Source organism: Cavia porcellus, unplaced genomic scaffold (genome assembly GCF_034190915.1).
Source record: "Cavia porcellus strain 051 isolate PalLab524CR breed Dunkin Hartley unplaced genomic scaffold, mCavPor4.1 scaffold_31, whole genome shotgun sequence".
NCBI classification, from domain to species: Eukaryota; Metazoa; Chordata; class Mammalia; order Rodentia; family Caviidae; genus Cavia; species Cavia porcellus.
This window is the reverse complement of record NW_026947514.1, coordinates 44,002,229-44,025,453: the sequence shown is the minus strand read 5'-3', so window position 1 is coordinate 44,025,453 and position 23,225 is coordinate 44,002,229. Positions and strand designations below refer to the sequence as shown.

Below are 23,225 nucleotides of genomic sequence, written 5' to 3'. Positions count from 1 at the left end.
GAGGCTGAGAGGAAGATCACTGAATTCAAGGCCAGCCTGAGCTACATAATGAGACCTCCTCCAAAAAGAAAATGAAGACCAATTATAGTTTCTAAGAGAAATGTAACAGGTACTCTGGTTAGTTTCAAATAATAAAAACTAGTCCATACTAACAATATTAGCAGAATTTATGTGTCTGTGTGTGTGTGTGTGTGTGTGTGTGTGTGTGTGTAGAACTTTCCTGACTATCATTTGGAGGCAGCAGAGTGGAGAAGCAGTTAGGATAGGTGGAAAGCACAACTAATGAGAAGACCTGATAAAAACATAGTCAAGAGAAACAAAGGAAAATTAAATCCTTCTCAACCTTTTTCCGTTTTCCAGGACTTCTCCAGTTATTTTTCTGCAATAAAAGTTTCACTGTACTGTATTTGCTCATACAGTGTAGAAAATGATTAAAGGAATTGCTGAGTTTCTGAAATTGTATTTGTTTTAGAGAAATCAGCATCATTTTAGCTGTAGTTTCACATGTGGAAAATCACAGGTATCCACTCTTCATTATTTGTATTACACCTTTCCCTCTTCCATAACACTGTGACATTTCCCTTTCTAAATATGTGACTGATTTGTCATTTTGAAACCCTTGACCATTTGTTTGTTTTGGACAGGGTCTCACTATATAGCTCCGGTTCGGTGACGCTTGATGATCCTCATGCCTCAGCCTGAGTGTTAAGCATTTAAACCCTTTACCACTTCCTTCACAGAAACTCCTTTCCACAGAGGACAGGCTTCTATATTTTTTGGCCCATTCCTATGTGAAGTAGCACATCTAACCCTTGTGCCTTGCAGAATAAGCATATTTGTCTGCCTTTGTGTACCTACATGCAGTGGGGTTTATACCCTTCCACTGCTGGAAACTCTCCATTCATTCTGCTCACATCTCATGCTACAGCACTGGCCCCTCACCAAAAAAAGGTCATTCCTGAATCTGCTGCTCCAGCACACTCAGCAGCACAGTCAGTACACACTTTTATCTCCTCTAAGGTTTCATCAGTGGTGATCTGCCACTGCTGCCTCACTTCTGTGACTGACAGCCAAACACAGCAAAGCAACTGGTGTACACAGAGCTCAGCTGAAAGGTATTCCATATAGTCAAAGCAGAGTTTTTAAAGAGTAACTCATTCTAATAACTAATACTGAATTAGCCACCGCATTTATCCTACTGTCAGCACAATAACTCAGGTTTTATAGAGCCAGGAATTTAGCTCAGCAGCATAAGCACCTGCCTTGCAAGCATGTGGTTGTGAGTTCAACCCCCAATACAAAAAACAAAAAAAAAAACAAAACAGGTTTTCTTTAGTATGTGTTTGAATCATTTGAATATGGCTTAAACTCAAAAGATAGGCTTGAGCTAATTACTAATATTTTAATGGGTACATGATTTTTTGTTTTGTATTGCAAAGGGAACTCATGACCTCACTCTTGCCAGGTAGGCACTTGTGTCACTGAACTATATCCCCGGCCCCACAGTACATTATTTTGATCAAACATGACTTGACTAGTCTTCACAGGAAAATCTAGTCAATGACATCTCCTTGCAGAAGCAGTATTTGGAAATCTCCATTTTGGGTCCTGCTGCTGTGGAATCCCCACTTTCCCCCAAAATGAGAATACTAGCAGTACTTCATTTACCAACAGAAATAGATTCTGTGAAGAAAATCACCAAATGTACTTTTGTATAACTCTGTTACTGACAAACTCCATTTAAAAGCATTTTACCCTAGTACTTAAAACATACCAGATGGAAGTTAAGGACAGTACTGAAATATATGCCCCTAATGTCAGCATTGTAGCAGCACCAGCTCAGGATTTCCTGAGATGATCAGAGGATTAATGCCAGAAGACAAAAGACTATCATCACATTCAAGTCATAATTAGAACTTTGTTTTAACATCACTTTAAATCTCTGTAATTCCTTTCAGTCTTCAAATAATTTTGTGTACACCTTAAATCCCTGCCCTGTATTTCTTAGTGAGAATCTGTCACTGAGAAGAGCCAATATGCTGCGAAGGAAGGATAGTGCACATCTGACTTGGGACTGTCCCACAGTGCTCCTACCTGCAGCCAAATGGTCTGACGGCACTGTAGAGCGTATAAGCATGGACATACATGGCCACTCTGTCTGCAAGATGCTACAAGGAAGAAGATCTTATTAGTGTCTTTCTTTTGCTGCTCAAAAGGCTCTTCAATATGTACCAACTTACTTTCAGTGGAATGTTATAGCCAAAGTTAGATCTAAAGTTGGAAGCCTCTTCTCTTGCTATATCTGCTAAAGAACGAGCATCTGCCAGCAAACCTGCTACTGCCTAAGAGAAAAGAAAGTAATGAGTTAACAACGTGCCTATTACAGAAGTATACAAATAAAACTTCACTGTCTTATCCACTGGTCATATTCAGAAGAAATATTCCTATCAAGCTTCTCTCCCCAGTCACCACCTCACTGTAAGAAGCTTGATTTCAATAGTGTTTATGTTGGCTGGGCACAGTGGCTCACATTTGTAATCCCAGCACTTGGGGAGGCTAAGGCAGGAGGGGTTGCTTCAAGTTTGAGGCCAGGCTGGGCTACAAAATGACTTCAAAACCAGCCTGAACTGCATAGTGAAACCGTCTCAAAAAGAAAAGTAAATATAGTTTTATGGGGCTAGGCACATAGCTCAATGACATAGCACCTGCCTGGCAAGTAGAAAGTAATGAGTTTGATTTCTGGTACAAATAAAGTTTTATGTTTGAAAAATTACTAAGTTCTGATCTAAAAAGCACAACTACAGATGATTTTTATTTAGGCTGTTAGCAAATAAACCATAGCAAGAAATCAAAATATGACTAACCATTTATCATTCAAAATTGGTGGCGCAGATCTACTCTAGTTTAGATCTACTATGCGCTCAGATGGCCAGAAGCATTGCAAGGAGACTGTAGGTAGTAAGGAATAGTCTTATGTTTGGAAGAAAAGAAAAGGCAGTTCTACATTCAGCTTTTGCTACATTCTTTTCAGTGCCTTCAAACCTTTGAAAAGCTGTGGTGTACATACCTCGGTAATCACAGCACTTAGGAGGCTGAGGCAGGAGATCAAGTTTCAGCTCAGCCTGGACTATACTGTGAGACATTCTCTAAAATAAAGGAAAATAGTACTATGCAAAAGTCAACGTGGAATGCTGGCCATGGTGGTGCACACCTGTTAACTCCGCATTCAGGTTGAGGAAGGAGAACTGGCATAAGTTCAAGGCCATCTTGGACTATATAGTGAGTTTAAGGCCAGCCTGAATTACTGAGTAAAACCCTGTCTAAAAAACAAAAAAGCAACTGACCGAGGCAACATCTGATCTGATTAGAAAGTTATGCAATATAATCTTTAAAAATATTTTTCTTTCATTGTTTTTTCTAAAAAGCTACTGGTCTTAGAACATACAGATTAAATTGGATCTAATTATTTTATAAAGCGATTAGTTATGGGGTATTTTTGACCATGTAGAAGCCATGAACAGAAATTGTTTGTTTGTTTGTTTGTGGTACCAGGGATCAAACTTACAATCTCCTTGACAGGTAGGCGCTTATACTGCAGAGCTGTATCCGCAGCCCAAACAAGTCTTTTGACACAAATTACCATGAACCGACAAAGCTTGGAACCTGCTAGGTTAAATTTGTAAAATTTAAAAAGTGATATTTGACAATAAGAAAAAATGGTATTGGACTCTTTAAACATCTTTTCCCTAGTAGCTAAATTGCACACATACACTGAGTACCTGTTGCAGGATAAGCATTTTGTGCCATTATTTAACCACACCACAGCTGTATGAGGTAAGTACCAGTAAACTGTGAAGTCTAATAATTCTCAAGTCACTCTGAAGATGAGAACTGTGGAAAGCATATTACACCTTCATTTTTTCTAACCCTCAGAGTTCAGTGTCTAATATTTTGCCAGTTTCCAAGTATAAAAAATGCCATCAGATTTCTGACTTTAAATGTACTTCCAGACTAGCCAGGTTACAGTGGCAAGTTTTATTGACAATAATTAATGTGGTCATGAGAGAAACTGTTTAGAAAATATAATCACTGTAGCAAAAACCAGAATGGGCTTTATGACTTCCTGGTTATATTTTACAAGTCTTTTCTGTGTTTATCTAACATTACATCTCACTGAAAAACTGCAAGGCAGGACCAGGGATTTAGCTCAGCAGTGTGAGCACCCACCTGGCAAGTGCGAGGTTATTAGTTTAATCCTTGGCACCCAAAAAAGAAAGAAAGAAAGAAAGCAAAACATTCAGCAAAGGGAGTGGGTCCTACAGGGTTAGGCTACAGAATGGGCTGAATCCCACGTGAACCAGTGTAAAGTGGGACTAATACCACCTTCCCATGTTTGTCAGGATGAAGTGAGAGTTATAACATAGAGCCAGGCAGCGTGTTCCGTTTTCAGATGGCAGAATTGGGAGCACCTGCTTCCTGTTTCTTTAGTGGTACAGTGCTCTGAAGGAGTCTACCATGTACACAGGTGACTATGCTACTGTGTGTATGTCTTAGCTTGTGCTGGTGTGCAGCAGCTGTTCAGACAGCTTGGATACATTTTTCCTGGTGCTCTACCTTCCTATAAATATTTTCTGACTATACCATCTTTGATTTGACAGTAATCCCCACAAAGGACACAAAAGCCTTTGCTGGATTACAGGTGAGCACTACCAACCCTGGCTCCTTAAGGTAACTTGATTTTCCGTATCTGTCATCAATCAGGTTATGAGATGCTTAACCTTTCTTTTACACAATGAACTATTCAAAGCCTGGAACTCAGTTCATTCAGATTATCTTTGTAGTTGCTCAGTGATCTACCACCTCAACATTAAAGAAATAAATGAGTTCCTAAAACCCCATTTATTGTATTACAGTTACTTCAAAAGAAACTAGACCAAGAGAAACATTTTAAAATGTGACCTTACCATTCCGACATGCCGATCAACATTAAAAAGTCGTTTGTTGGAGCCTTCTTCATAAAGTTTAGAAAGAACTAATTTTTCTACCCCAAAGACAACACCATCTTTACATCTGATCCCAATAGCTGTACTGAAACAAAGAGAAAATTATTTTTTAACTAAAAATAGAAAAAACTTCCAAATAAAACAATCACAAAATAGGTAACATTTAAAGCACATCGCATACGTTAAGATATTTAAAAACTACAAAGAAAAATAACCCAAAGTGTGGTAAATCAATTAGATCTGTATAAAAAAATTCTCACATTAACACTCCTCAAAAATCTACTATATTGAGCCGGGGATTTGACTCAGTGGCATAAGCACCCTGCCTGGCAAGTGCGAGATCATGAGTTTGATCCTTTGTACAAAAAGAAAAAAAAAAATCTTAATAGATTTTAAAAAAGAAAAAAGAAAACAAATCTACTGTTTCAGCTGGCCAAAAGTAAATTTAAACAGTGCTAACAAAATAAGTTATAAAGCCACGTGTGGTTGGCTCATCCCTGTAATCCCAGCACTCAGGAGGCTGAGGCAGGAGGATCGTTGCAAGTTTGAGACCAGCCTGGGCTACAAAGTGAGCTCAAGGCAAGCCTGAACTGCACAGCGAGACCCTGTCTCAAAAAAGACAGAAAAAAAAAAGTTATAATTTGGCACAGTGTCTGGTAAGCTAGTCATGTTACAAAGATGTCCATTAGAAGATACTAGATAACTGGAAAAGGAAGACAGATCTTTGCCAAAAGGGAACATGACTGAGAGCTGGAGGGAGGGGTAGCAAAGAGAAAGGAAAGAGATAAAAAAAAGGGTGAAGATGCATCATGTACACGGGCCATCTCCACACAGGAATGTGACAGTATGCACTGGACACCTGTGCTAATAAGTAAAACTGACAAATAAGATATGTACTAACTCCCCACAATGTGTCATCGTGCACTACAAACATGTACTACACAGCAAGACCTCTCAAAAAAACAAAACCCCACATGTACCAAAAAAAACCCACATGTAATTTTAAATTTAAAAATTAAATCTCCTGAAATTAAAAACCAAAAAGGTACAAGAAACATATAAAGGCAGACTAAGCCTAGCACAGTGGCATACATCTGCAATCTCAATACGCAGGAGGCTGAGACAGGAGAATCTCTGAGGCCAAAAACAGGTTATCTACAAACTTTTTTTTTTATCTACAAACTTTTAAAAAAGTGACTAATCTGGATAGAGTAATTATGACTAGTTATCTTTTCTAATTTTTCTGTGATAAACGTGTATTTTTTACAGTAAATCTATAAAAAGAAAATATAACTGTTTAAAAAGATCTTAATCTCAAGATGTAGAAAAATTGTATGATCCTTTTTCAAAATTAAAATGTATATTTCTTATCCTTTTTAATAAAATTCTAGCTGGGCAACAGAAATTATATGATCTTTCAAAATTAAAATATTTATATTTATCCTTTTTGATAAAAGTATTTCTGATGGGGCATCAGAAATTACATGATCCTCTTTCAAAATTAAAATGTAAATTTAAGGCCAGGATTTAGCTCAGCAGCGTAAGCGCCTGCCTCTCAAGGATAGTAGTTTGATCAGTGAGTTTGATCTCTGGTACCAAAAAAAAGTAATTCTGGCCATACATGGGGACATATGCCTTTAATTCCAGCATTTGTGAGGTTGAAGCAGGAAGAGTGCCACAGGCCACCCTGGACTATACAGTGAATGCAAGACCAGCCTTAATTACTTTTTTCTTAAGAATTTCTTGTATGCCCACATCTTCCTCTGTATAACTGCACCAGCATCAAGATGCTTATCATTTCAGGTTTATAACAGTATTTTTTCCACTTCTTTCATCCACCTTTAACCTGTGGAGCCTGATCTCCAGCCTGATTTATCATTGAGAATTAATGCCTCAAGAGCGGAGAAGCCGTGCCACTCACAGGCCTCTCCCAATTTGATGAAACACAGTGCCTCATCCCTGAAGATGAACAAGTACACACGATAATTCGGCAAGACTTTCAGACACTGCCCTCTACACTGAGCTCTCTCCAGATGAAACTCCTTGCCCAGCTTGCTGGGTAAAAGCCCTGAGAAAGTAGCAAAGCCTGTTTGGCTCATTCAGCATGGTATATAAACCACATACTCAGTGAATTTACCCTCACCATCAATACCCCAGGTCCACTTTTGCCTTGATGTCTTAGAGGGCAAGAAAGCTATGTCTTAAACTTAAGCTCTACCATTTAGAAATCCTTCCATAGTCATTCCAATTTACCTTCCTCATGTTTAAAATAATCTTTATTCTAAATTAAAGCTTTTCAATGTGTAGTTTGGAAACTGTGGATTCCTTGAGACATTTCCAGGAGTCAGAAGCCAAGATTATTTTTGTAAGAATACAAAGAGTACTAAATCACACACGCCTGTAATTCCAGCACTTGGGAGGCAGAATTGCCATGGATTTGAGGCTGGCCTCAGCTACACAATGAGTTCAAGTCTGGCCAGACTATATCAAGAGATCTTGTTTCAGAAAACAACAAACAAAAAGGAATACAAAATAATGCACTGAAGAATGTCTTTGATGAAGCAATGATTTTACTACATATCAATCAGTCCTGTCTTTGTGGTGGTCTAGTAATGAAATCGCAGGCAAAAGTACTTCTGCTTCATACAACCATGAGGACTGCCTCAAGGGGTAAGCATGTGGACAGACTTTCTGTGAGAGGGGAAATGCTGGAGCCAGGATTATAGAGACCCTCGGGGAGGCTGGGTCTTCTCATTTGTGCTCAAATTCCAGGCAGTTTCTTAAAATGAACAGAGAGCAGCTACTTCACAGGAAATTACTATTTGCTCTCGACAAAAACAAACTAGAAAATGTATGTCCACTGCTGTGTCCGTTCTCATCTGCTTCCCAATTCTATAGACTTTATGTTGCGACTGGTGGTGATATTAACAAATACTATGTTTTTGGTACGTTTATAGTGAAATAAAGGATGTACATTTGTTTTATAATTCAGTGCACCCTATTTCCCAAATGCCCAGTCTGTGGGATCACTTCCCCCGTGTCTATGTGAAGCACATACACCATGTAGAGTTCCATGGTCTCACCAAGCTAAGACAAAGACTTCCAACAGTGACAACAAAGCTACTCTTAAGAATTTTACTTTTTTTTTTTTTTGACTGTTGAAGCTTTTTAATGTATTTCACATAAGTCTGGCCGGTTCATTTCAGCTTCTTTACCACCAATCCCAAGAGCACAGACTGCTTAAGTTTCTCTAAAAATATGGGAACCCTTCATGAATTTGCATGTCATCCTTGCAAAGGGGCCTTGCTAATCTCTGGATTGTTCTAATGTTAGTAGATGCGCTGCCAAAGGGAGCATGAGTTTTACTATTTTGGAAAAGCTATTTTTTATTTAAAATGTTATTAATGCTAATTAACAGCTGTTATTACAGTTGCCATTTTTGGTGCTGCAGACAGAATCCAATGTCCTTTGCATGGGGAGTACATGCTTCGGTTATCACGGGGCTGTGTCCACAACCCTGCACTTTCCCTTCAGCATTTCTGAGCCACAGTTGGCAGGGATGTAACTCGGTGGCAGAGCATTTGCTTAGCCTGTGCAAGGCTGTGCATCCCACTGCAACACACCCCAGTGTGTGTGGAAAAACAGCAGGAGCTGGGGATTAGCCCAGTGTACAACACCTGCAATCACAAGGCCCTGGGTTTATTTCTCAGCACCAAAAGCTAAAAAGCACATCAGTGACAGAATGTTCTATTTGTTCCAGCCAATGAACTTAATGATAAGGCCTTAACCCCTTCCTTAGAATATTTTCTGAAAAGAGATTCCAATTACAAATACAGTTAGTCCCTTGTACAACCACAAATTCAATCAACTGTGGAATGAAAATATGAAAAATCTAGGCCTGGTATGGGGGTGCATGCCTATAATCCTAGCACTCAGGAGGCTACATAATGAGTTCAAGGTCAGTCTGAACTACAGTGTAAAAAATATTAATGGAGCCAGGCATGGTGGCATGTGCCTGTAATTCCAACAGTCAGAAGCCTGTGAATTCAAAACCACCACCCTGGATGCGTACTGGGTTCAAGGCCAGCCTGGACTAAATAGTGAGACCTTGGATGCCACTTCCCAAAAATAACAACAAAAACTCATAGAAACTAAAAAACCAGCATTTTATTTTATTTACTGTCTTTCTGAGACAAGGTCTCCCAGTCTTGCAGTTCAGGCCTTGAGCTCCCTTTTAGTCCAGGCTAGCCTCAAACTTGCAACAATCTTCCTGCCTCAGCCTCCCAAGTGTTGGGATTACAGATGTGTGCCATCATGCCCAGCTAAAACCAGCATTTGATATATGTGCTTTTTCTTTTCTTTTTTTTTTTTTTTAAATTTGGGGGGGGGGGTGCTGGGGATTTAGCTCAGTGGCATAAGCACCTGCCTTGCAAGCAGGCGGTCGTGAGTTTGATCCCCGGTACCAATAAAAAGGAAAAAGACAATTGGTACCGGGGATCGAACTCACGACCGCCTGCTTGCTAGGCAGGTGCTTATGCCACTGAGCTAAACCTCCAGCCCCTGATATACGTGCTTTTTCAACATTCTAAAAATATTTTCCTGCTCAATCGTTATCCAGAGGTTTTAATTGTGATGGGAAAATATATTAAATAGCCCTGTGAAATCTGAATGACATTCTAAGGGTCGGGAGTACAACTTAGTGCTGGAATGCTTGTCTAGCAGCCACAGGCCCTAAATTCATGATCCCCCTCCAAAAAACCCCCCAAAAAGTCCCTTAATTCATTCCAAAGCTGCTTTAGGTTTCAAAACATGTAAATGTGACTACAAAATTTCCTCAGTAACATTCAAAATTTTTCAACAGCTAAAACTAAGATGCTAGAGGAGTACAACAGAATGATTTTAGCATAATACTTAAAAAATAAAAGAAACAAGAAAGTAGAACAACAAATAAAGGCAGTCAGTGATCCTATCATTTTGGAGCAAGGCAGCATCAATGCAGAAGAATTTAAAAAACTGCAGAGATAAACGTGGGGACCACTGCAAAGGACATTTAAAACGTAAATGGATGAGAAATGAAAGATGACAAGGTCACCAACGTAACAGCCACTGGAAAGACATAAATCAAGAATTTCAAAAAGGGAACTGGGCTAGAAGATGACAACAAACACAGTTTTTGCACTGGATATTAGACATGGCTATGTAAGTGGAGCCAACTGAAAATACAGGACTCAGTTCTTGGGAAAAATTTGGCCAACAAAACTGGAAATGACTTGAGGTGAGACAATTTTAGAGCATTGTCGTAGTTACTTTTTACTTGTTGCTGAGACAAAATACATGAAGCCCAAATTGGGAAAGGAAAGGTTTATAATTTACAGTTCCTGGAGGTTTTGGTCCATATTTAGTTGGCTCTAAAGCAGGCTGGCATGGCTAGGCCACAGTTTATGGCGGCTGCAAACAGCAAGGTGGAAACTGGCAAAAGAGCAAGACACACCTTTTTCCGGCCATTACATTACATCTTGGCTCCACCCCTAGGCCAGTGTAGCACTCACACCTCCAATCTAAGCACTAGACAATAACCAGTGACAAATGCACAATGCAAATGCATGAGGCCTGGGGGCCACCAGCATAAACCATGACAGGCATGTACTAGTTTGTGTCAAAGAAAGCTTAATTACTAAAAATACACAAAATAAAAGAAATTTAATTCCTGGTTAAGGCATTAACTTCAAGTAAAACAGTGTTTCTTACCTACTATTTTCTACAGCCTTCATAGCATATTCGACTTGAAAAACTCTTCCATCAGGAGAGAATGTAGAGGCTGACAGGTCATACTAAGAAAACACGGCAAAAATAGTAAGTTTACAACATGTCTTTGATAAGTAACAACCAAATTGGTTTTTCCCTAAATGTTTAAGCGTTGGGACTGTGAGAGGAAGAGAAGCATGTCAGTGCTGCAAACAGTGGCCAAGGGAAAGTCACAGTTTAGACTTCTGCTGCTGAACTTATAGGACACCAGAAATTCATTCATATGGGACGTGAAACTCATTTGTTTTCCTTCTTTTGAGACAGGTTGGCTTTGAACTTGCAATCTTCTTGCCTCATCCCAAGTGCTGGGATTACAAGCACATGCCAGCACACCCAACTACCAACACATTTCTTAAAAAGTTAATACAGGGTGGCAGAGACGAAAGTCTGAACCTCTTTTTTTTCGGTGCTGGAGAGCAAACCCAGGGCCTGGTACTTGCTAGACAAGTGCTGTACTACTGAACTACTCTAGCCCAGAGAGAAGATTTCCATTTGTATCTGTACTACTAACTGAAGGGTGATGGTCAAAGCATTTAACATTCATCTTTAGTAAGTACCCACTATGCCAGGCTTGGTGGCCCTTGCCTATCATCCCAGCACTTAGAAGGCTGAGGAAAGAGGATACTGCAAATTCAAGGTCAGTCTAGGCTAACACAGTGAGACAGGGAGACCCTGTGGAGACCCTGCCCCTCACCCAGCACCTATTATATATGTCACTAAGTGAAAGTACAAAGATAATCACTCATTCATAAAGTATTTCATGTTTAATTCAATCAGAAACATATTTAGGTAGAAACACAGAACTAAACCAGAAAAAGTAATGAAAATGAAACAGTAAAACGAGTTGGGCTTGGTGTTGCATACCAGTAGTTCCAGCACTTAGGAGGCTGAGGTAGGAAGATCACCAGTTCAAGACCAGCCTGAACTACACAGCAAGACCCAGTCTCAAACAAAACAAAAACAAAAACTCCTAGAAAATAAGTAAAACAGTAAGATGATGTAAGTACTACAGAGTGCTTCATCAAAGAAAGTCCTGTTGAGGAAGTTTTATTAGTCAGCCCTCAGTGGCAAGGAAACCTCCATTCAGGATACAGAGGAAGCTCCTTCCTGACATCTGACACAAACACCTCACAGCTGCAACACGTGGAGCCCAACCAAGCAACCGAAACAGGCCCCCTCTTCTTACCTGCATTCTGAGCGCAGCAAGTGCAGAACAGTGTGTCTACACCAGTAAGGGAGAGTAGACCCAAACTCTGGTGGGCCTTTCAGGCTGCAGTGGGTATAAAATAGGCAGTAGGGCACAGTATTTTATTATAAATGCAGTGAGTTTAAGCAGGGAGTTTAAGCAGGGAGGCAATGATCAAAAATTTTAAAATATCTCTCTGCCTCTAGAAAATAAATTTTTGTCAATAAGAGTGAACGAAGCACCGGGCGTGTTGGTGCACACCTGTGATTCCAGCACTTGGGAGGCTGAGGCAGGTGGATCATTGCGAGTTCGAGACCAGCTTGGGCTGCAAAGTGAGCCTAAGGCCAGCCTGAACTGCACAGTGAGACCCTGACTCAAAAAGACCAAAAAAAAAAAAAAGTGAACGAAGCCACACGTGATGGTGAACACCTGTAGTCCCTGCATTAGGGAGGCTGAGTCAAGAGGATCGCCACCAGTTGGAGACCTGCCTAGACTACACAGCCAGACTCTCTCAAAAAACAACGAAAATAAGAGTGCATGCTGCCTTCAGATACTCCAAAAATGGGGGTGGGGTTCACTAGAGAACAGAGAAAAAAGGGAGTACCTTTTAAGAGTGAAGCGGAAAACATCAGCAGCAATGACAACAACAAAAACAACTTGGCTCTAAGCATAAAGTAGAAAAGAAATTAAAGATAAATCATAGCTTTATTTTCACTTGACCGATTATAATAAAATCTACCTATTGTCAAACCCAGGCACCAGTATTTGGATTTAATATGAAAATCTTGACTATGCAGAAATACATAAACTGAAAAAAATCTATACATCTTCAGTGGAAATAATAGATTCCTTAAAAACTTGTCTGCATGAATATGTATAAAAGGAACAAGCAAAGCACTTCATAAACGCAATACGCTAAACAAAGTTATCAAGCAGGTTAAGGAATCCAACTCCCACATCCACATTAGATAGTCATCTGCTCGTTTACAGCATCAGTGCCCGAAAATGCAATTAAGTAATCTGTATAGGAAAGGCTGGAACGAAAGAAAAGCTGAGCGGATGCACCAGACGCAGCGTCTCAGATCCAGGACTCCGCACTATGACACCCTCGAAGGCGGCCCCGGCTCCGGACCCGGAAACCGGGCCGTGTTGCCTCGGGAGCTCTAAAGGCGAGGCTAGGCGAGAACTAAACTCTTTACACACTTCAGTATCAAAAAGTTCCACTTTCGATTTCCCCTAGTTCAAACAGTGACTCAGCAATCTCAGGCGGCTCCGGCCTTGCAGTTGCCCCGTGGAGCCCGCGAGCGCCAAGCTGCAGTGCCTGGGGGTCGCCGGTCCCGACCTCGGCCCACCACTCGGGTCTCCTCCACCAGCGGATTTTGGCCAGCAGCGAGACGCCCCCGGCCTGAGGCGCTCTGGGCCAAAGTCCCCCACCGCGGGCTGTCCGCATCCTCGCATGCACGCTAACCCACCGACACGCTTACCCACCGACCAGGCCGCCAGAGCGGGCGACAGACTCACCCCGGTTCCGATCGAGCTCATCGTAGCCAAACCTCTGGAGCGCGTAGCGATTCTAGGCCTACAGCACTTAGCCTACGCCGCAGCCTCATGCAAGCCAGTAACACGACCTCCCATTGGCGCTCTCCAACCAATAGAGTCTCCTGCTGTGACTCGAAGAGGCTTGTGGGAACACCGCGCAGACGCAGAAGCAAAGATTCCAGTGCTGTCTGCCCCCTGAGTCATGGGGCTGGATATTGAGAAGCTGTTTCGTCCGTTTTCCTAATGGTTATTATCTTTTATTATTATTTCATTTCTTTCCCTTCTTGAAGTGGAGAAGTATTCCTCTTCTCCACCGCCCCACCCCACCTCCCCAAACCCCAGAAAACTGCGGGATGTGGTGTTGCATCTCAGTAATACCAATATCTGGGAGGTTGAGCTCAGGATCTTTGTGAGTTCGAAGCGACCTGGGCTAAATAGTAACAGTCCGAAAAAAATAATAAAGGAACAGAGAAAACAAAAGAGAAATATCCATCCCTTTGTTTTCGACCTCCTGGTTCTAACCCAGTATCTAGATGGTCTCTGTTTCTCCCTCTTGAGGCTACTAGGTAGCAGTTGCACTTTAAGGATCTCATCTGTGTCAATTTGACTTGCAATTTTACAGACCTGTCGGTGTCCTTTCTAGAGTAAAGGCTAACCACACTTACTAGATTTTTTAAGCACTAGTATGTCTGAAAGTCCTATGTTAAACAGTGCTGAGAAAATGAAAAAGTTTTACTCCCATTCTAAATGGAACTTGCGTTCTGTGGTAGGAACTGGGCAACAAAATAAATAGCCTTTTAGCTGCATCTTACAGTAAGTGTTAAAAAGTGAAAACAGTGAGTTAGTAGGTAATGATGTGACCTTTTGTCTTGGTGCCCACGGTATGACTTTCTAAAGGAGCGATATTTAAACTGAAATTTAGGTAAGAAAAGGCTCAATGGACACAAAACTGCCAATAGGGACAACTTGGCTGTTTTTAGGAACTGTCAAGTCTGAGCTGCCATCCAGATTAAGTAGAAATTAGAGATGTAGACATGTAACTACATCTAGTAGAGACTGAATTTTAATATGATTGTAAATAAAAAGCTGGCAGAATATTTATAAATCCTAAATATTTGCGTATATATCTCTTCCAAATAACATTTTGCTGAATAAAAGTTAGTACTGCTAATTGTAGTACAATTCAAATTGTGAAAAATCAGAAAGTTAAATACTATCTACTTTATTGGTAGCTTTGCAATTCTCCCAAAAGCAAGATCCAAGATCACACATTTCATGCAGTTGTCATATTTTCAGTCTGTTTTAATCTGGAGAATAGTTGCTTAGTTCTTTACTTTTCATAGCATTTCATCTTTTTTTGTTGTTGTTGTATTGTCTTTTTTGTTGTTGTTCTTTGTTGAGACAGCCTGTCTGACTTTCAGCTCATTGTATAGCTGAGACTGGCCTCAAACTCACAGCTTCTACTGAGTGCTGAGACTTATTGTAAGCCCAAATAAGGAGTTCAGTCATCCAAGTATTGTAATCCTCCTTCTAGTTTTCCTCACAATCCAAAATGTTATATTTGTATTCCCATTGAGATGTTATTGGAATCCCAGCAAGTTAATTCCAATCTACCACCACCAATGCAAACAGTGTCAAGAGTAAAGGTACAAAGATATATTCCAAGTTATGAGCAGCCAAAGGGTCCTAAGCCCCATCTTCATGAGGACATGGGGACAAAGGCCTTGATCCTAGACTTCTCCCAGAATTTATTATCTTGTGAAGAAGGGGGGTGGCTCAGGGATGAGTGACAGTGAGGATGGTGGGAATTACCTGAGTAACTTAAGCTGGCTAGCCAGGTGCAAGAATAGCACCTGATGATTTTTTTTTTTTTTTTTTTTTTTTTTTTTGGTATCTGGGATAGAACTCATGACCTTGCACTTGCCAGGCAGTTATGCTACGGAGCTAAATCCCCAGCCCACCTAATAATTCTTATTTCAATTAATTATTATTCTAATGATCTATTATCTGTTTTATATTGATGGTTGGTTTTTTGCTATGAAATTATTAGACTTTTTGAAGCAGGAAAATTATGCTACTTGATTTAAATTTTAAAAATGATTTCTCATTTGCTATAGGTTTGTAGGTGCTTTGGTAAAGGAAAGTGATTTGTAGAGACAGCAAGTGGAAAAGAAGTGGATGGATTTCAAATTTTAGGGCTTGCTGAAGAACTGGATGCAGAAAAATAAAGAAAAAATGAATTTGAATAGTTCTCTCAGCCAATGAAGCATTATTACTAATGATTAGGTTTTATTCTTGAACAAATGAATGAATAAAAGATGGAGTTTATTTGGAAGACTAGTCACTTAACTATCATTAAATATTCTAGTCCACAGTTCTTTCATGAGGGGTTCTAATTTAGACCAACATAGGCCAAGAAACTGTTAAAGAAAAGCTAAACGGATACAGTCACAGGAAGGTTCATGTATTTAAACTTGTTTAGCTATTTAGTTAAAACCTTTTTTTTCTTTTTGTCTTTTTCCTTTTTTATCAGTACCAGGGATTGAACTCACAATTGCTTGCTTGCAAGGCAGGTACTTATGCCACTGAGCTAAAACCCCAAGCCTTAGTTAAAGCCTTTAAATAACTTAATTACTTGTGTGTAATAAACAGTATCTAAGTGACTGGGACACTCAATGAATTATTGTGGGGACTCTGTGAACTTGTTAGAGGAACTGTCCTACCTTGAGGCTTGATGCACAGAATTGTGGTCTCAGGATTTTGGTTATTTGCTTGATTTTTACATGATTTAAAGGGATTTAAATTTATTTGTTTTACCGAATTACTCCAAATTACATTTGAAGACAAAAATTGTCATGAAATTTATACATTTTTTTTGTTTTCTGAGACAGGTCTCACTTACTATAAAGTTTGGTTGGCCTTGAACTCACTATGTAGACCAGGCCAACCTCGAATTTGAGGCAATCTTCCAGTCTCAGCTTCTGGAGTTCTGGGATTGCATGTGTGTGCCTCCACTCCCAGCTACTCATCTTTCTTATAGGGTGATTTGCTTTTTGAGGCTGAGTCTAATTCATCTATTAGAATTCCTAAGAATACCTTGTAAGTGATATGTACTTAATAAGTAATTTTAATAAATCATATATGATTAACAGATTCAATAATATTGTGATAATACATTATCTTTACCAATTGTTAAGATAAATAATACAATATGCAAACACTAGTTAATTCACTTCCAGTCCCGCGGTACCAATTTATAAAACAATCACAAATAAATTCGTTTACCAGGGTAAGAGAAAATTGTTACTAATTGGAATGTCTTGTTGCTCTGTGTAGGTTTTTAGGAGAGGCACCTGGCCATTTAGGACGCCAGCTTCCGTGCACTGCGTGGCCAGAGTCCGCATCCTGCGACCCCGCCACCTAGTCCGGGCTCGACATCTGCTCGGGAGGCGTCCCGACGTCCTGCGTTATCTCTCAATCCGAGACAGGCTGTTTCTCTTATCTTACATTTTCACCTCGGCATTCAGAGCCCCTGGAGCCTCGAGTTGGGCACCCGCTGCATCCCTCTGCTGGCCGAGGATGGCGGGCGAGGGCTCCCGTTAAAATAGCAGTTCCAAAGCGAGTGCATTAAAAAGTAAATGTGTTCAGAAGTTTTGACTAATAATCCTGAAAAGTCGATTCCATAGTATGTGGCCATCTTTGTAGGAAGGAAACTGAGCAGCGGGTATGATCTCTAAAGGGCTGCGGTGAGCAGCCTCCTGACGGCAGCCCGGCTAGCTCAGTCGGTAGAGCATGGGACTCTTAATCCCAGGGTCGTGGGTTCGAGCCCCACGTTGGGCGGAAGGCTTGTGTTTTTTTCACCATAACACTCAATGGTATACAAACCCTCTCTCTCCATATTTTTTCCTAAAACACTCATTTAAGAAGTGTCCTTAGCTGAGTTGAAGTAACTGCTTTCAGTTCCAACCAGATCTGGAAAAGGGCTGGCGCCATCGCCAAGGCGCCGCAGACTGCGCGTGCGCACCGGACTGCGCCCCTCCTCGCCTGTGCCTTTCGCCCGGCTAGAGCTGTGGGCTGCTTCCCGTGCGCGTGCGCGGTCGCGGGCCGGCCTGGGGCGGCACAGCTTTGTGAGCACTGTGGCGTGTGCAGCTTCCACCGCGCCTGTGAGTCCGGTCCCTGCCAGCTGGAGCGGTTTCCTCGCTGCGGGACCCTGGTTCTCTGGGAACTAGCCCCGAAGGGACGTCTCCTTTCCCTCTTCCCCGGGCCCTGCCCGCCGGCTCTCAGGGGAGCTGCTCGGCGGGCCAGCAAGTGCGCGAGTTCGGCCAGCGGGTTGGAAAGCCGCTGTAACATCCCTGTTTGATCTTGATCCAGTGACCCAGTGAGCCGCTGCGGGTTTCTTTACGCAGCCCGCGAACCGCGCCCTGTGGGGGAGGGAGGGATGTGCAGGCGGCTGCTCGCCGTGAGGGCTTCACGGTTCGCGGCGTTGGGGGTGGGCCTAAGTAACCCTCATCCCAGCGCCCACGGTCGGGCGAGATGACGGAGGGGCGGCCGAGACCCGGAAGGAAGCTAGGTGTCCCAGATGTACTAAGTCCAAGTGTTACTGGGCAGGCCTGATCTGTTGTCCTGGTATAATAGACAGCTGGGGTAGGTAGAAATATTGTAGGCCGACGGTGCTGGGCCCCGGAGGAAGTCAGACAAAAGGGGAAAATACTAGGGCTGTGGCCAGAGACCATCAGTTGGAAGCCAGGCCTGAAGATAACAACAAAGGAGCGACCAACACACTGCCCCAGGGGTGAGATAAGTCTCATCTAACCAAGGCAAGATAGGCATCAGTCACCCAATGGGCAACCAAAGATCCCACCCCTTTTATCTGTCACCTGCCTGAGAAGTTCTTTGTTCTTTCCACGCCCACTTTACCGACTGGCTTCCCCATTGGATCAGTATTACCTAAGCAGCTACTTGGAATCTTATTGGTTGATCGTATCTGTAACCCACATTACACCCATGTGAGTTGTGCTATGTAAGATTTCTCTGTAAAGGGTTCCCTTCTGTCCCTCTGTCAGGAGCTTTCTGTCATGTAAAGGGTTCCCTTCTGTCCCTCTGTCAGGAGCATTCTGCCTACTTTTGGGGCTGGGGATTTAGCTCAGCGGCATAAGTGCCTGCCTTGCAAGCAGCGGGTCGTGAGTTCGATCCCCGGTACCGATAAAAAAGAAAAAGACAAAAAAAAAAAAAAAAAAAAAAATCCTACTTTTAACCTTCGTTGTTCATCGACTTTATTCTTCAATTTTAGAGAAAACAAACTCTCAGACATCTAACAGGTTGGGAGTTACAATATTTCTCGTATGCCACACTTGAAGGTTCTGATATTATCCCCGTATCACTACCAAAAATGTTTTACAAGTGTGGTCGCTTTGACAGTTAACCTCCACCCTTAGCATCCACCGCAGTAAGGTGCTCTTGATTCTCCTAACACGGTCCCCCGCAAACTTAAACATGCATTTGGATATCTGGTAGCTATTCCACATTCAGTGTGTACAGAATGTAATCTTTGATACTCGTCCAAAAACCTATTTCTCTATTAGCAATTTTCCTTTTTTGTTTTTAAAAATAGTCTTTGTACTTATTCAGATCAAAAATTTGGAATCATTGATTTCTCTCGTTTCCTTCAACGCCATTATGAAAGTACTGTTGGATGAGTCAAGCCTGTGGTATTCCCCTCACCCACCCATGTGGTTAATTTTATCCAGGGGATATTAACATAATGGTAAGCAAATTATTATACTCCTTTGGTGCCACGTGCTATTGATATAGGAGAGTGAAACTCTCAACTTACTATGTTTGCGAGTTCCTTTTCTCTAGAATCAGAGAATGAATTTTAGGAATAACGGAGGTTAAGAGTAGAATATATTTATTGAGAGGAAAAATGCTTCTGTGTGAGAGAGACAGAAGGGGTTCCGACCGCATTACCAAAGACTGTCTTTTCCAGGGACTTTTATATAGAGTAAAACCATGGGTTCAAGGTGGTGGTGGTGGGTGTTCACAAGGCACATGGGCCTAAGGTGGGACAGAACTATGGTTAGCCAATAAGATTAGTAGTTCATGTAAAATTGATTAAATTGGGGACAAATGGGAAAGCAAGTGCATATTAAGCAGGCATTCTTAGAGCTGTGACTCTTCCCTAGGGGGTTGGGATGGTGACTCTAGGCTTCCTCAGGGTGATAGGGAACTAATTAGAATATCAGCCTTTAGGATGTAGATGCATTTTTTGACCCTTTGTCTTGAGGCCTGGCCCACAGCAGGAGGTGTCTGTCTCCCCCACAGTAGTAAGGTATCTGCACTGGCTCCTTTGAGGACCTAGCCCTGTCTCACTGCCTATAATATTTCTAACTAACTCAGCTGCCTGCAACACTATGTAAGATGAAACTTTGAGGAAGCTCATGCTAGCCACATGGAGAGAAAGGCCATGTGTAGTGGAGAGCGGCTGTGGAGAAAGTACTGAGACCCCAGACGGGTAGGGAAATTCTCTCACCCTCCCACTTCCAGCACACCAATGGCATCCTGCAGGTGATTCCCCTCAGTGACACCAGATGGAATAGTACTGCTCTGCTGAGCCTTTTTTTACCTCAATTCCTGAGCACAGAATTATATGTAAATAAAATTCTTGTTTTAACCCACTAGTTCTTAGAGAAGTCTGTTACATAGCATTTGATAGTTGGAACATCCACACCAAATCCTTCAAGATATTTCCAGAATCAGATGTCTCACCCTTCCAGTAGGCACTTCATCTATACTATCACCTCTCCTACAATGGTTTCCTTCTTGCTTACAGTGCTAGGGATCAGACCCAGGGCCTCATGCATTAGGCAGGCACTTTGCTACAATCCCTGAGCTACACCCTCACATTTGTAAAAATACATTTTGAGACAGCATCAGTAAGTTGCCGGGGCTGGCTTTGAATTTGTCAGGTTCTTGTCTCAGCCTCCCTAGGAACTGGGATTATGGTTTCTTAACGGATCTTCCTGCATCAATTGTTTCCCTCAACTCTGTCCTCCACATTATGTAGAGTAACCTAGTTAAAGCTAGAACATCTTATTTTACTCAGAACTCTCAGAGGGCGCGTCTCCTTTGAGGAACCCTGAGAAGATGTGCCTGTCTCTTACGTTTCTCCTGTGGCCTTTGCCGCCCCCAGGATGTGTCAGGCAGTGCCTTCAGTATGGCTCTTGCCTGGCTTGTTTCTTAGACGTTACTTTTCCTCTCAAATAGCCACTGAACTCATCTGCCTAGTTTGTTCAAAAATCACAGGACAATGTGCCCAGTTGTCACCACACTTTACCTTGCTGTTATTTTTTCCACAGACCATAGGGCTTTTTTGTTGTCATTGTCTTTTGAGACAGGGTCTGGCTTGTTCACAAATGTGTCTTGAACAGCTAAATTAGTATCTGGCCAATGTATGCAGGCCTTGAACCCATGCTTCCTGCCTCAGCTTCCTGAGTAAAAGTTTCTGAGATTGTGTCTCTGCCAACGCTGTGATTTTAAGTTTCTAGCCTCAAGCACTATAAGGCTGCCATGACAAAATATCATAAACTGGGTAGCTTGAAACTATTGTCATATTGTGCTGAAGGCTAGAAACTTGAAATCATGGTATTGGTAGGGACAGTCTCAAAACATTCTTTTACTTCGGAAGCTGAGGCAGGAACCATAGGTGCAAGGCCTGCTTAGACTACTGACACAAAATGACCTTTCCTGTAGCTTCTGGTATCCCATATAGTTCTTTGGCATTTTCAGCTACATGGTTTATGTGTGTCTTAGTCATCACTCAGGGTTCTGTGTGCACCTCTCTCACATCCTCTTATTCAGGACAACAGTGATACTGAATTAGGGCCCACTTTAATGATCTCATCCAAATTTGTATCTACAACTGTTTCCAAATAAGGTCACCTTCATAGGTACTGAGGTTGAGACCACAATGTATCTTTTTGTGAGGTGTATTTCAACCAATTAACAGAGACCACTCCTTAACTCCTCTCACTGGTCATTTGCCACTTTATAGTTAGTTATAAACTTTCAGTTTATAACTCAGTTTAATCTCACCTTCAGGAAACTTGGATGAGGAAACTAGATTGACAGATTGAACTTTCACAGTGCTATTTACTGGTTTACCATGTTTTTCAAAACTCTTCAAGTATAATTAGTGATATCTCAATGTTATCCTGTTTCTGTAATGTGACACCACCCAAGTGATGTTTTTATATTACTTAACAATAAGAAAATGTTGTAAGCTAATGTCAATGAAAGACCAAGTCAGTATGAATGTGAAGCAGAAAAATAAAATAATCATTCCTGCAGAAATCATGTTACAGTAACATAGTTAACCAGCAGAGACCATCAGGTTTGTGTGAAGGCAACATGGCACGGAATTTGTTGTGCCTGGGAACAAGCAGACAGCATGATCAGACCTTCTGCCCTGAACAAAGAGAAGTATGTCCTCTTTATAGAGGTGGACAAAAGGCAACAGACATTTGGCAGGAAGAGCCCAAGAACATCTGTAGTCCGTCTTCTGGTGATCTTGCATCTCAGTGCGTCATCCTTCAAAGTGTCTGGTGTAAATCCTTGGGTGTCTCCAGATGTCCCCAGGACCTGCAAACTTCCTTGCCTATTATCTCCTTTCCTGTTTGACTAGTGCTGAGCCGAGTTCCCTGCGAACAGTAGTTCTGCTGGTGCACAGGCTGGGGACTGGGGGAGTCCCCTTAGAGACTTACACAGTTAAACTATGTAACTGACAACAGTATATCTATTTATGGAAAGCTCATTGAGTGATCTCAAAGTTAAGAAATATGGGGCTGGGGATTTAGCTCAGCAGCATAAGCGCCTGTCTTGCAAGCACGTACATGGTCATGAGGTCGATCCCTGGTACCAGTAAAAAAAAAAAAGTTAGGAAATATGTTCCTGAGGAGGATGAAGGCTGTATAGGAAGGATTATGTGAAACTTATGTCTGTTATGGATAATGTGCTTGGAAAATAATCACTGTATGTGATCCCTGTTCCACTGTGGAACAGTGGTAGGCCCACAGAAGAATCTCACCTTCAGGAAACTTGGATGAGCAAACTAGATTGACAGATTGAACTTTCACAGTGCTAGTTACTGGTTTACCATGTTTTTCAAAACTCTTCAAGTATAATTAGTGATATCTCAATGTTATCCTGTTTCTGTAATGTGACACCACCCAATTGAAGATGTGTAGAAAATTCAGTTCACGTGACCTAGAATAACTGCCAACTATTGAGATCCTGTGGGAACCAGGTCAAAAGCCTCTTTTCATGAATTTTTTTTCCCCTTTACCTACAGATGTACATCAGTAACAAGCAGCTGATACTGTCCAGGCCCCTCACTACACCTATATCACTGCTTGCTTACACATCCATTTCTGCTAGTTTACAAGTGCTAAGGTCTTATTGCTATAGCACTTTTAGTATTAAAGCTATACTAGGCACATAGCAGACATTCAGTAGGTAACAAATGAACCTTAGTCCTGCACTATAAAAGTGGCATTAGGTGACGAAGATAGAGGTTTAAAAAAAATTTTTTTTTCGGGGACTGGGGATTTAGCTCAGCGGCATAAGCGCCTGCCTTACAAGCAGGCAGTCGTGAGTTCGATCCCTGGTACCAATAAAAAAGAAAAAGAAAAAAAAAA

The 23,225-nt window shown here is 41.5% G+C and overlaps 1 protein-coding gene, 1 long non-coding RNA gene and 2 other non-coding genes across 6 annotated transcripts in view; 2 read left to right on the top strand and 2 right to left on the bottom strand.

Annotated features, from left to right (window-relative positions):
- Psma3 (proteasome 20S subunit alpha 3) overlaps positions 1 to 13,675 on the bottom strand; it is a 19,060-nt gene extending 5,385 nt beyond the window's left edge. Inside the window, exons 1-5 of one of the 3 annotated variants that reach the window (XM_003472428.5) lie at positions 13,516 to 13,675; positions 10,752 to 10,834; positions 4,965 to 5,088; positions 2,241 to 2,342; positions 2,095 to 2,168 (exon numbers count right to left, since the gene is read on the bottom strand). In XM_003472428.5, coding sequence (XP_003472476.1) covers positions 2,095 to 2,168; positions 2,241 to 2,342; positions 4,965 to 5,088; positions 10,752 to 10,834; positions 13,516 to 13,536 — 404 coding nt within the window. In that variant the 5' untranslated portion in view covers positions 13,537 to 13,675. Of the gene's footprint in view, positions 1 to 2,094; positions 2,169 to 2,240; positions 2,343 to 4,964; positions 5,089 to 10,751; positions 10,835 to 11,994; positions 12,016 to 13,515 lie in introns of those variants that run through there. The other 2 variants (XM_023566079.2, XM_063241537.1) reach the window with 2 other exon arrangements.
- On the bottom strand, positions 8,257 to 8,358 carry LOC111757605 (U6 spliceosomal RNA). The gene has a single exon (XR_002791910.1). It is a non-coding gene; the product is annotated as a U6 spliceosomal RNA (small nuclear RNA).
- LOC134474255 (uncharacterized) lies at positions 13,644 to 23,225 on the top strand. The gene is made up of 2 exons (XR_010044990.1): positions 13,644 to 13,779; positions 16,870 to 23,225. It is a non-coding gene; the product is annotated as an uncharacterized LOC134474255 (long non-coding RNA).
- On the top strand, positions 17,301 to 17,373 carry Trnak-cuu (transfer RNA lysine (anticodon CUU)). The gene has a single exon. It is a non-coding gene; the product is annotated as a tRNA-Lys (tRNA).